We start from the raw sequence: 11,458 nt of genomic DNA on the forward strand, positions 1-11,458 counted from the left end.
CGATCTTTCTTTTTTTCTTATTATTATATCCTCTCTCTTTCAGTCTGACTCGATCTTTTGTTTCTTTACTCTCTTTGAATCAGTTTGGCTTTGTTTTTTTCCTACATTCACTCACAGTCTCATTTTTTATCTCATTCATTTAGATCCCCTTCTACTTCTAAACTATCCTTAATACATTTTGTTTTTTCTTTTTTTCCTATTCGTCTACTCTCTTACTCAGCTTTTTAATGATTCTTGTATATGTTTGCCAGATATTCTTTATATGACTTTTAATAAAATTCTATGTTCATACTTAACATAAACTGTGTGCGCTATCGTAGCGATAGTGCGCAAATATTGTAGTGGCCGGTAGTGACTTACCCACGCCACTACATAAATGTCATAGCGGGTCCTCCGAGATAGTGGTGCGTAGCGTGTCCTCAGGATAGTGGTACTTCACACCACTATCCAGTACCCCTGATATTGCTGTGCGTAGCGCAGCGGTTTCGACGTTGTCTGTCCCCATGGCCTGGCTTCGCGAAATACAGCCGACTTATTGAACGAATATTTTTTTGCCTCCGAGCCCAACGTTTCTCGCTCTTATTCCACCAGTAGTAATCCGTCATTTCAGTGTATAGCAAAGTTCGGACCGTAAAAGTAGTCCTCTCCACTAATTCATTTGCACTGGCCATCCGGAAAAATTCTGATAAAGTTGTTCTCTTGGCTCTGCCTGAATCAATCGCAGCTCTCAGAGCCTCATTATTGCGAAAATAGACCATATTTGTGTATTTGTCGTGGAGCGCGAGCCGATTAACAGCCGGGTGATTTCCAGAAAGAGGCATCTGTAACAACCGGACTATTGCTATAAGGACATGTCAGCTGAAACCCTTAAATTCATTGCAAGAAAGCACACACCTTCTGGGGCTGCCAAGTACCGACCATCGACGTACTCAGTGACTTCATCCTCCTTCTCCATTGCTAATGCCTGCCTATCATGACCCTTTGCTATGTACTTATAAAGATACTTTACTGATTTCATACTGGTTGCGATTTCCACGTTGATGTGGCATCGGTACTTGAGCAATAAGAATCGATTATACGGAACGATGTCGCGATTCGTGTAAGTAACTCCATTTTTGACAAAGCTTCGACCATCATCTGGCCGTTTATACTGAGGATAGGACCTTTCGGTCATCGCTGTAACAGGACTGAACGTTTGCGGATAGCCGTATTTGCATTTGGTGCCGTTCCAACACGACTTGCTCTTGTCGCATGGGCCGTGAACCATTGATTGCACGACCAACTCATATAAGATAGGATCTTCCTCGGGATCGGGGATTGTTGCTGACACAATGAGGTCGACTTCCTCCGGTGTCCGTGGTGTGGTCATTCCGTCGTTGATTAGAATAGTATGCGCATGAGGTGCACCTCGTTTTTGGAACTCGACTGTGTGTACATCAGAAATGCAATTCCCCAAGCGCCCGCGCTTCCTCACATCCTTGTGCATCTCTTGCAACTTCAGATAGAACACCCTCGCGAGAAGATCAGGACGGTCTTCAGCTTTTTGGCCAGGCAGTAAAGCGCGAGTGACCTCTGGCCAATGCGGGTTTCCCGTCATCGTGATGAAAAGACTTGGGTGGCCAAACCGCTTAACCAATGACATAGCATCATGATAGAGTTCGTGCATCGCTCTTGCTCCTCCCACAAAAGACGAAGGCAAGATAATGTTTCGTCCGATGGCGAAATCGTTGTTGTGAAGGCCTTCAGCCGCCCCGTTGTACAATTCCGCACGCAACTTTGGCTGATTGAGACGGAAGTATTTCAACCTTGCATTTTCAACACAAATGTACATATCCACCGCATATTCTTGCAACAGACGTCCCCCTCGAAGGATTGCAGAGAATTTGTCTGAGCGCTCGAACAGTTGATAGGCGCAATGCTCCGAACGGCTGATTTTTCCCGTTGGTCCTATTGAATACCACAGACTGTCAATTTGTAATCTTCTCGAAACCACTCCTGAAAAGATAGAACAACTTACGCCTAGAGGCGGGATTACGGTAATGTTTGTCCCAACCGTGGGACCCATACATAAACAAAATGGGATACCTCAAGGCGAAGTATGTCGTATTCAGTTCAGATATCCGTCGCAATAGCCCACTTTGGCGGTGCAAGATGATGTCACGGTCCGTTGACCCTACCTCGCCGTCGCCTTGAATTATCGCCGCCACTTGATTACACGTCGGAAAGTTGTACCGATTTCTGTCTCGGTTACCAACAGCAAGGGATTTGATTTTGATTGTCTTGAGCTCTGTGCCATTCGCGACTTCTTCGGCCGATTTGTATAATTTTGCAAATGGGTTTTTGGCATACAAAAATCGCTGGAATCTTTTCAGGATAGCTGGTCTCAGTCCTCCGCCCGCAGCCTTCGATCGAGCTGCAGCTTCTCCCTCGGCTTGGTCACCGCCCATGAAAATCTGCGCAAACTTTCTAGGCGCGCCTTCCGGAGGCAAGAGGGCTCCGATGTTATGGCTAAGTTGCCCAAAGATTCGATACGTCCAAGTCCCTCCATTTCCCGCGACAGACTTGTCCGTTTCCACTCCATTCGAAGTAAAGGACAGAGAGTTGTTGTACGCTCGAATATGTTTTCTGAAATGCTTTGAATCTATCGAGCAATGCAGGCTTAGCATTGTATCAACGCGGAAAGTGAAAGATCGTACCTGAGTCACTCCCTGTGAGTAAATCCTGGACAAATTGAGGTGCAAGCTTATTTTCTAAGCCATTGCTTGGCAAGGCCACCGCTCTCTTCTGGCAGCATGATGAGTAGGAGGCGTGTTCTGCTTTCCAGTCGTCCTGAGTGCGCTCGGCTCGCCAATGTAACGCGCCACAGGCGACGCATGGATCGTCACAGTCTCCGATGTCGAGCGGCATTTCCCCCGGAAACCTGGCTGCTAAGCTCAGCTCTGCCAAGTCAGATCGGGTGCGAGCCGCAGGGCCAATCGAGGCTGCTGGGTATAACGACGCCATACGTGTTGGCGAGAAATTCTGGTTTGCAGTTATCGTCTTGAATCGTGCGGAAGCGAGTACGGTCTTGTGAAATACAACTGGAGCAGGTTGTCACTGCGCGAAGAATGTGAGGCTAATATCGGAAGGTGTGTCCTGGCAGAAGGCAAGATTGAATGTTAAAAAAGATATAAATCGTTCCGTTGCAGTGGCGCTTTGAATTTTGACAATGTATGAACCTCTTTCAGGCCACGATATCCTGATTGATCATTTCAGCGAGGCAGCCAGCATTTTCTCGCTGGGGATGTTTCAGTCGAAAGGGAGCACACGTCTTGTGGGCGCAATGTTGAATGGCCTGTTAGAGCCTTGGGATAACTCACGGCACGATGAAATTCAATTGCAATTGGAACAAACAGATAACGGCCCAAGCGACCGAGCCAGTCCGACTTGGGCCAGGAGTGGAAATAGAATCGACAAAAATGGCTGATCACGATAGGTACGACACCAAATAACCCCCCATCCCAATTCACGCTCCGCGAGGACGTCTGGGCACTCGGCCAGCTTTGGTTCCACGGCCGGTGCTTGTTCCCTGAGTGGGTGGTTCAAATGCATCGTCGAACTCAGCCTCAAACATCCCGTCCTCGAGTTCCTCTTCCGGTTCGCAAACAGCGGCGGCACGCGCCTTGCCTTTAGCGGCAGTCGGGGCTCGCTTTTTAACAGGAGGCACAACTGGTTCTTCCGGTTGGTCAGCCTCCTCAAATCCTTCGTCGAATCCATCATTCGCTGCGGCGGGGGCAGCAGCACGCGCTTTGCTCTTGGCTGCTGGCGCGGCTCGTTTCTTAGGCGTGACTTGAGCCGGTTTAGTTGGGGTGCTGTTATGTCTGAGGAACTCATACATCAGCTGAGTTAAAAGAGGATATGAAATTGACTCACTTAGCTGGTTTCACCCGGCCTGTCGCGGTAACCTGAGAACTGGTCGTGGCTTTCTTCTTTGTTACAGATTGATGCCCGCTCGCAATGTTGATGCCTGTGACCTAAGGGCAATGTTAAGGCACGTTAGTGAGGTGTATCAACGCAGCCATATACTTGACAGATGGTGAACACTTGCATCCACAACCCAGCGATTGTGCGCTTCGCTCCAGTCCACGATGTAACCATGAACCAAAGTTTCCTTGCCTTCTTGAATCAAAGCTTGGGTCTTTTTCAAGTTGGGTGTGGGCCGCATGCGATATTCAACCTCAAATTCGTGTGTGGACTTGTCCTGCGTCGCGGAACAAATGAGTCAGCCAAGTCTAGGTAGGGCACGAAGCAGGCGTTGTTACCTCAGGTCTGTAATCAGTGTGTTTCATGACAAAGACCAAAATCGCCGAGTCGGAGTTCAGGTCAGGCACCTCCGTCTTCGCTCCTACTATGCCAAATCCAGACGCCGCGGTATTGTCATGGAGCCTTCCTACAAAAGTATCCAATGGGCCCGAATCTATCTTATGAATCGGGTCGAAGTAGATTTGAAAATCGGCACATTCGGATGATGGGATCATGCGGCCTTTGATTGTATAACAGTGTTCATCCTCGACTTCGTGCTCCGTTGCAGAGTAGCCAGTAAGGATGCCATCGTATTCACGTTCGTTCGCGTCATCCAAGCCATTGCAAGTTATGGAGACTGTGGAGTTTCTCCACGTGTAGCTTAAGTCGTTGAGAGGCGGAAGCTGTGATGTTGTATCAGTATCAGCCTTGAACGTATTGGGAAGTTTCACGTACAATTTCTGATACCTCGACGACACCTGAGATGTTGAATGGATGTGATTTTTTAGATGGGGCGTTAGCTGACGACATCACCTTTGGTTGTGAAAGTGGTCGAAGAAGAGATAAAGAAACAAATTCAAATGTAATCCAAAAAGCGATGAGAAAGCGTTGTAGTTCAGATCAGGTTCTTTGAAGTTGTTATGTTATGCAGAGAAGGTCGGCGTGGACTGTTGATGAAATAAAGACCGCCCAAGGCCTTTATATAGGTCTTCTGCGCGGAAAATCCTTGCAAAGCTGGCTGCAGGAAGCGAATGTCGAGTAAGTGACATAGCAGACCTTGTCGGAATTTCCGATTGAGGCTGTCAGCCTGTCTCCAGACCAAATTTGAATCAGCACTGATTCCTTCGTTCGCAGTCGATTGTCGAGATCGCAAGGGACGGTTCTCGGCTTTGTTCATGTGGTTTTCATCTACAGTGGGTCCGATGGTTTGTCCTTAGAATTGGCACGCTATCAGACGTTTTTCAAATAATGTCAGGACGGTAGAATTACAACGGCGAATTCTAATGAGGACTGGGATTACCCTTTGATTGCCGGCCCATGGTGGGGGAAATACGCCGCCAGGGCAAGGTGGCAGGCCCACGCACGCTTGCCCGACCAATCATTGCGTCCGGTCAAATCGATTTCCTCCCTTCATTGCTTGTCCCGATGGATCCTGATCTGATATGCGGTCGGCAATCGCGCTGCGACGTTAGTGGGCGTCAAAGTTGTAGAACTGAAAGGTCAATGAGGACACTAAAGTTACTGACTTCTCGGTGACCCGTTGGCCCTGAAGGGCCCGAGCTGGGACCTCGAAATCGAACGTAGGTAGGGTTGTGGCTGAGATGAATTTGATAAAGAGAGCGTCCTTGCGAAACGTTTGATTCCCATTGGGCATTCCTGATGGCCTGCCCGCATAGAGATAGGTTCAATTTGGCTAGGGGCGTTTGACCCTGTTTTCTCGGCATGGAAACAGCGCGGGAGGTGGGATCAATCGAAAAAGATAATGTTTAAAATGGCAAGATGGTTTTCTACACAGTGGTGAAGTTTGAGCGTGAACATGAGTTGATCGTTGCTAATTAATTACACAAACTTGGAAGTAATATGTACACGTAAGGGGGGTTTATAGGAGGACGGTTCGGGGCGAGAATAAAACGGTATATGCCAGTATCAAGCCGTCTTAATTAGCAACAGGGCCCATGCCTCGCAACCGCCTGCTTCTCCTAGGATGAGACGGGGTCTGTATCATAAAAATTTCCGTGGTCTATTTTGAACAGTCAGCATCGAAGATGGCGGTGGTGGAAAGTAGTAAGACTTACGTTAATCTCCCACGCGTTATCCCTTGAATCGTGACCCACCACATTGCCCCGGAGGGCGATCACATTTCCGACTGAAAGATCGTCCAATGTTAGACTCGAGCTGATGCTAGTCCCAATCAAGTAATTCGAAACAAATTAGACCTGTCTCTTGCCCTGATACAGGTTAATCAGCATCAGACCGATCCTAGAAGCAGAGGGACAGTGCAAACTTACTGTTGCATCTCGACCTCGATGTAGGACTTTAATAACTTCAATTGCCGTACGCTGGTTGTGAACCCGTCGGAGAGACCACTCAAGAATTTGGCCCACACCCTGGGCTGAGACCTTGTTAAGCAGCGGATGAAGGCGGACTTCAGCAGAATCAATGACAATTGTGTTTTCTGCTTCTTCAAAAATGGTCGAAACTGTGTCACATCCAGCTGAGACTGGACCTTCCAACTTGTAGGCATGATTATGACGGATCTGTGTGTTGCAGTGTTTCGCCGCGATCAATAATCCAGCGCCTGTAAGCGTACCTCGGTTGAAGACGACATCGGTCTGGAAATATTTGTATTTGGGATTGGGAGGAAGCTGAGGCATATGGACCTTATAAAGCGAGTCAGTTTGATAGCAAAAGTGCAGAGAGATTTACACACTTGGTTTCTGGTCCAAAAGATGCAGCTGAAGCGTAGAGGTAGCTCGGCAGGCAAGTGGGATTGCATGGGTATGACAGCGTAAGGTAACTTTTTATCCAGAAGGTAGTTTGAAGTATTGAAAGAGCAGCTGAATTGAGTCGATACGTTGGTGGCATTGATGTATTAGACTTGACGTCTATATATGTATATGTGTCGTTGAGAAGGCTACCAACCTCAGGTGTGGACTGCATCGCGAGGTCATGTGAGCCCATGCAAGACTGAGTGAGTTGACCTGGGTCGAGTCCGAATGGTCCACATGATGGCTGCGCTGGTTTAGTTTGTTGACAAAGGGACGGTTTCAGTGCAAAAGTCCGTGAGTGGTCCCTCCTCGCCGTGATTTGAGTTGAATATTATGATGACTGGTAATATCGTGTATTGGGTGAGAGTTCACGACCGGTTGAGGTCGATTGGATGTGGCTGGGGGTGTTGGGCCACAGCTAGCATGGCGGTGACACGGGTTCAAAACGACTAACATAATAGATTAGCAGAAAAAATCGGGCGCAGGAGATGGATTGAGTATCGCTGAATGGGTTTGGAAACATTTAGGGCCGCGCTGACACGGAATGTCTGTTGGTTGATAGATTGAGCGAGGTGAGGCCTGTAGTTGGGGTGTCGCAGTGGTAGGCCGCGAGTCAGGATGAGCCCCGGCTTGTCGGGAACGGAGACCGCCCAGACCGACCCCCCGAGTAAAAAGCAAAAAGGAAGCCCGGCTTCCGAGCCGACCCCGCCCCGGCGGAGATTAATATCAAAACCCCCAGCCCGACCCCCGCCACCGGAAAATCGGTTTCCCACCGATAATCCGGTTTTCCGCTGAATCTCCGCGAGTTCTCGATGAAGCTGAGCCACTTCTGAAAGCAGCAACATGCACAAATCAAGCACATGAAAGTAAGTTATATGTTTGGATCACCAATCATTCCAGACTCTATTGGACATAACTTCACATTGGAAGATTATTTGGTGAAGTGCCCTGTGCCCATTGCTGTAAAATTATTAGTGCGGATGCTATTCTCACAAGTAATGTGATTAAATCCAGCCCATAAAAGGAAGCTGCTGCTCTTTAGACTCTTGCCCCATCGGATCCATCTTGCTAGCCAACTTTATTATCTTCATAAATTAAACCCTGAGTTGTCATATATCTTCTTTTTTACTGCTCTCATAACTTTTACCGTTCAAATATTCCTTTTTATTATATTCTCCTTATTAGTTACAACACATCTTCATATATTAAGGTGTTAATCTACAGCTCCTTGAGTTGTTCTTTTTTTGTTTTTTTATTGCTCTTGAATCTGTCACCTTTCAAACATTGACTTTTATCGCATTATCCTTACTAGTACAATAACACCACTTTTATTTTATACATGGCTTCAAACTCTTCTTGCTCATCATCTCAAGTTGGTAGTGAAGACACCATAGCAAAACGTGGCAAGTCCTCATATGTCTGGTGCCATTTCACGATTCATGGAGATAAAACAGTTTGTTCAGTAGTTCTATCTAGTGGTAAAGTTTGTGGAAAGGCGCTTGCCCGCGACAAGACTTCTAGTACAAAGGCCATGTCGGATCATCTCCAGCGACTTCATGGATTGTATAATCCTGAGCTGGCGGAGCAGTCAAATCAAACTTCATTGGAAGGCTCGTTCAAGAGGATCAAGACTCAGCATGTAGTAAGCATTTATGACCCAATGAATTCAACCTTGACCAAGCTTGTAACTTTGCTGAGTGTTTGTTTTGAACAGCTTGCACTGAACACTGAAACTCTCAAAACGGCAATTTCCTATTTCATTGCTGAAGCGGATCTTCCTTTTGCTTTGATAAATCGTCAATCTTTCAAGCATCTGTTGAAGCTTTGCAATCCTCAGACAGCAGGAATGATTGTCAAACGACACACCACAGCCAGACACACGATTTCGATGTTTCAATTCTTTCAGAACTATATCAAGAATAATGTATTTAACAAAGCAAAGTATATTTCTTTCACACAAGATGGTTGGACGTCTCCAAATCAACGTGCTTACATGTCAATCACAGCACATTTCATCACCGACAATTTTGAGCTTAAATCGTTGACCATTGGCATTCCCCGTGTTTCAGGTCAGTTCTTTCCAAGCCCTCTCTGCTTCTCCCCAACATACCTATCAAGCTCACATATTCCCTTACCTTTTAGGACAACATGTGGCTTTGAATTATGCTGATCTATTTGTAAAATACTTGATCAAGTATAACATTGTTGATTCACTCTCAACCATTACCGCTGACAATGAAAACAAGAATGGGAAGATAGCCAAACTCATTCACGAGTCTCCTGAAATCAAGAACTTCAATCCTATCGAGTCTCTCTTTGGTTGTGTTGCACATGTAATAAATCTTGCTGCTCACAAAGGCCTTGACGCCTTTGGTGTGGTTGAAGATGCATTAGTCAATCCCTCAGATGCTTCGAGTGGACCAATGGATCTAGCCAACCTAGTCGATCGATCCGATTCAAGTACAGCAAACCTTTCGACTATCAGGTCAAGATGTCACGGACTTGTAGTCTGGGTCCGTAGCAGTCCTCAGAGATCGGAGGCTTTTTCGAAGATTGTGAAGCTACTACGAAGTATTTCTTTAGATTCAACTGATCCAGCTGACCCAACCGATGAAACCAAAGTCAACACTGCTCTCCAATTCCTGGCTCCCAAACCAACTGAGAATGTAGATGAAATTGACCCGATCTCACAAGGAACTGCTGTAGCTCTGATCCCCGATGTTGAAACTCGCTGGAACTCCACTTTTCTCATGTTCCAACGCCTACTCCGCCTCCGCAAAGCTGTCCAGCAATTCTGTGAACGTCCTGGTGCTACGAAGTTTCAGCTGACTGATGTTGAGTGGACTTACGTTGAGCAGATGTGTAATTTTTTAGAACCACTGTCCAAAGCCACCAATGAGCTTTGCCGATCACGATTTCCTACACTCCACACTGTAATACCAATCTACATTGCCGTAATGGGTCGATTGAACAACATAAGTCTTCAAACTTGATACTTCACTTGTGATGATTTGAAACTTACAAGAGTTTTTTTATTCAATCATGTGTATTTAGGTTATATCAACTTATGACAATGACCACTTGATTCCCGCTGCTCGAGTGATGATAGAGAAGCTTGAGACTTATTTCAAGAATGTTCTACTCAAACCCGGTGCGGTATGTGCAACTATCTTGGATCCACGACTCAAGATGTCATTCTTTGAGGTGTGACTTCTCATTTCTCAACCAATGAACTCTCCCCATTTGATGTATAACTGACATTGTTATATGTTTTATCTCTCGTTCTTATATGATAGGCCAAATCTGAGGTTTTAGATCGTTATGACACATCCCCGGCAAAATTGAAAGACATGTTCTGCTCCGAAGCCTTGAAGTTTGAATCTCCGAATGAAGTTGCACACCAAGCCTCGAAAACCACGAGTCAATCTTACTTTGGGGCCGAGATCTATGGGACAACCATTGGACCGGCTTCGTTTGAGAGCGAACTCAGCCGTTATTTAAGCGATTTAGTTGAACCTGCCGATGCCGACATTCTGCTCTATTGGAAAAGCAAGGTCAAAAGCTATCCAATTTTGAGTCAGATGGCCATGAAGTACTTGGCCATTCCTGCTACCAGTGCTCCCTCCGAAGGTGCCTTTTCAAAGACCAAGGTCATTCTGACACCTCAAAGGAGTAAACTCTCGGATTTGAGTGTAGAAGCACTTCTGTGCCTCAAGGAATGGTATCGTGTTTTTGGTCCGCTATTTGTATTGCCCGGTTGCCAGGCTGAACCCATTGCTATCATTGATTGATCATCTTTCATCTATCCCTCACCTTTTGGACCGATCAATCACAAGTTTCTTGATTTTTCAAACTCACTTTCTTAACTCTCCTTAAACACTATTCATGATTCATCTTTTATCTGTACTTAAAGTTTTCTACTGATCGATCACATCGATTGTTTCATGCCGACCTCGTTTATTATATACTCTGTTTAAATATTGTTATTAGTTTACTTACTGTATCTATTCTAGCTCTCTATAAATGAATATATCAATTGTGTATAATCAACCTACCGGGTGCCGGTTCTCCGAGAAAAATCGGGGATCTGCCTACCCCAGCCCGGCTTCCGATCCTACGGAGTCGGATCGGGGTCGGGGACTATACAGTCTTTGCCCGACTACCGTACCGGCGGTTCGGTGTACCGGAGATCCCCGACTCCGCCGGAGACGGGGCTCATCCTGAGCCGCGAGGCGAGCTGATGGTTGCTCTGTCCGAGGCGAGTTAGGTCATGCACTGAGTGAAGTTCGGGGCGGGCACGGCAAATGCAACGATGCTTGGGCATCAGGCACGGCAGATGCAACAATGCTTGGTTGTTAGGCCTTGTGCCTTTATATTATAGATCTGATATAGCGCTGTAGTGCAATCACAAAGTTCAACTTTGTATTTGGAGGGGGCCTCCCTCCTCCTTCCTCGTAGGGCTTCACAATTTTGAAGGAGCAAAAAAGCATGTAATGAAAAACTATGATTGCACTACAGTCTTGTATCAGATGTATTGTAATTACACAGTTGACGATTTTTCTCGTGAACATTTCGACTTTTTCCTAGTTTGAAAGCACCTACTATAGGCTACGAGTTCGGCTAACGGTAGATTAAGTGATGTCATGATAAAAAGGCAATATGATTAGTCAGATCTGATCGATCTGCTA

General features: G+C 46.3%; 2 protein-coding genes across 2 annotated transcripts; both read right to left on the reverse strand.

Moving 5' to 3' along the window:
* Positions 1 to 1,947: 1,947 nt before the first annotated feature.
* On the reverse strand, positions 1,948 to 4,812 carry MELLADRAFT_62854 (uncharacterized protein; the record flags this gene model as incomplete). Its single annotated transcript, XM_007409557.1, has 9 exons — positions 1,948 to 1,964; positions 2,252 to 2,641; positions 2,697 to 3,021; positions 3,360 to 3,462; positions 3,510 to 3,860; positions 3,913 to 4,006; positions 4,066 to 4,240; positions 4,302 to 4,685; positions 4,738 to 4,812. 9 exons carry the CDS (start codon positions 4,810 to 4,812, stop codon positions 1,948 to 1,950), a joined length of 1,914 nt encoding a protein of 637 aa, XP_007409619.1.
* A 1,400-nt stretch (positions 4,813 to 6,212) lies between these two features.
* Positions 6,213 to 6,778, reverse strand: MELLADRAFT_86028 (uncharacterized protein; the record flags this gene model as incomplete). The annotated part of the gene is made up of 3 exons (XM_007409556.1): positions 6,213 to 6,230; positions 6,291 to 6,647; positions 6,713 to 6,778. The coding sequence occupies 3 exons, from the start codon at positions 6,776 to 6,778 to the stop codon at positions 6,213 to 6,215; spliced, it is 441 nt and encodes a 146-aa protein (XP_007409618.1).
* Positions 6,779 to 11,458: the final 4,680 nt, after the last annotated feature.

The sequence above is a fragment of the Melampsora larici-populina genome, assembly GCF_000204055.1.
Source record: "Melampsora larici-populina 98AG31 unplaced genomic scaffold MELLAscaffold_16, whole genome shotgun sequence".
NCBI lineage: Eukaryota > Fungi > Basidiomycota > Pucciniomycetes > Pucciniales > Melampsoraceae > Melampsora > Melampsora laricis-populina.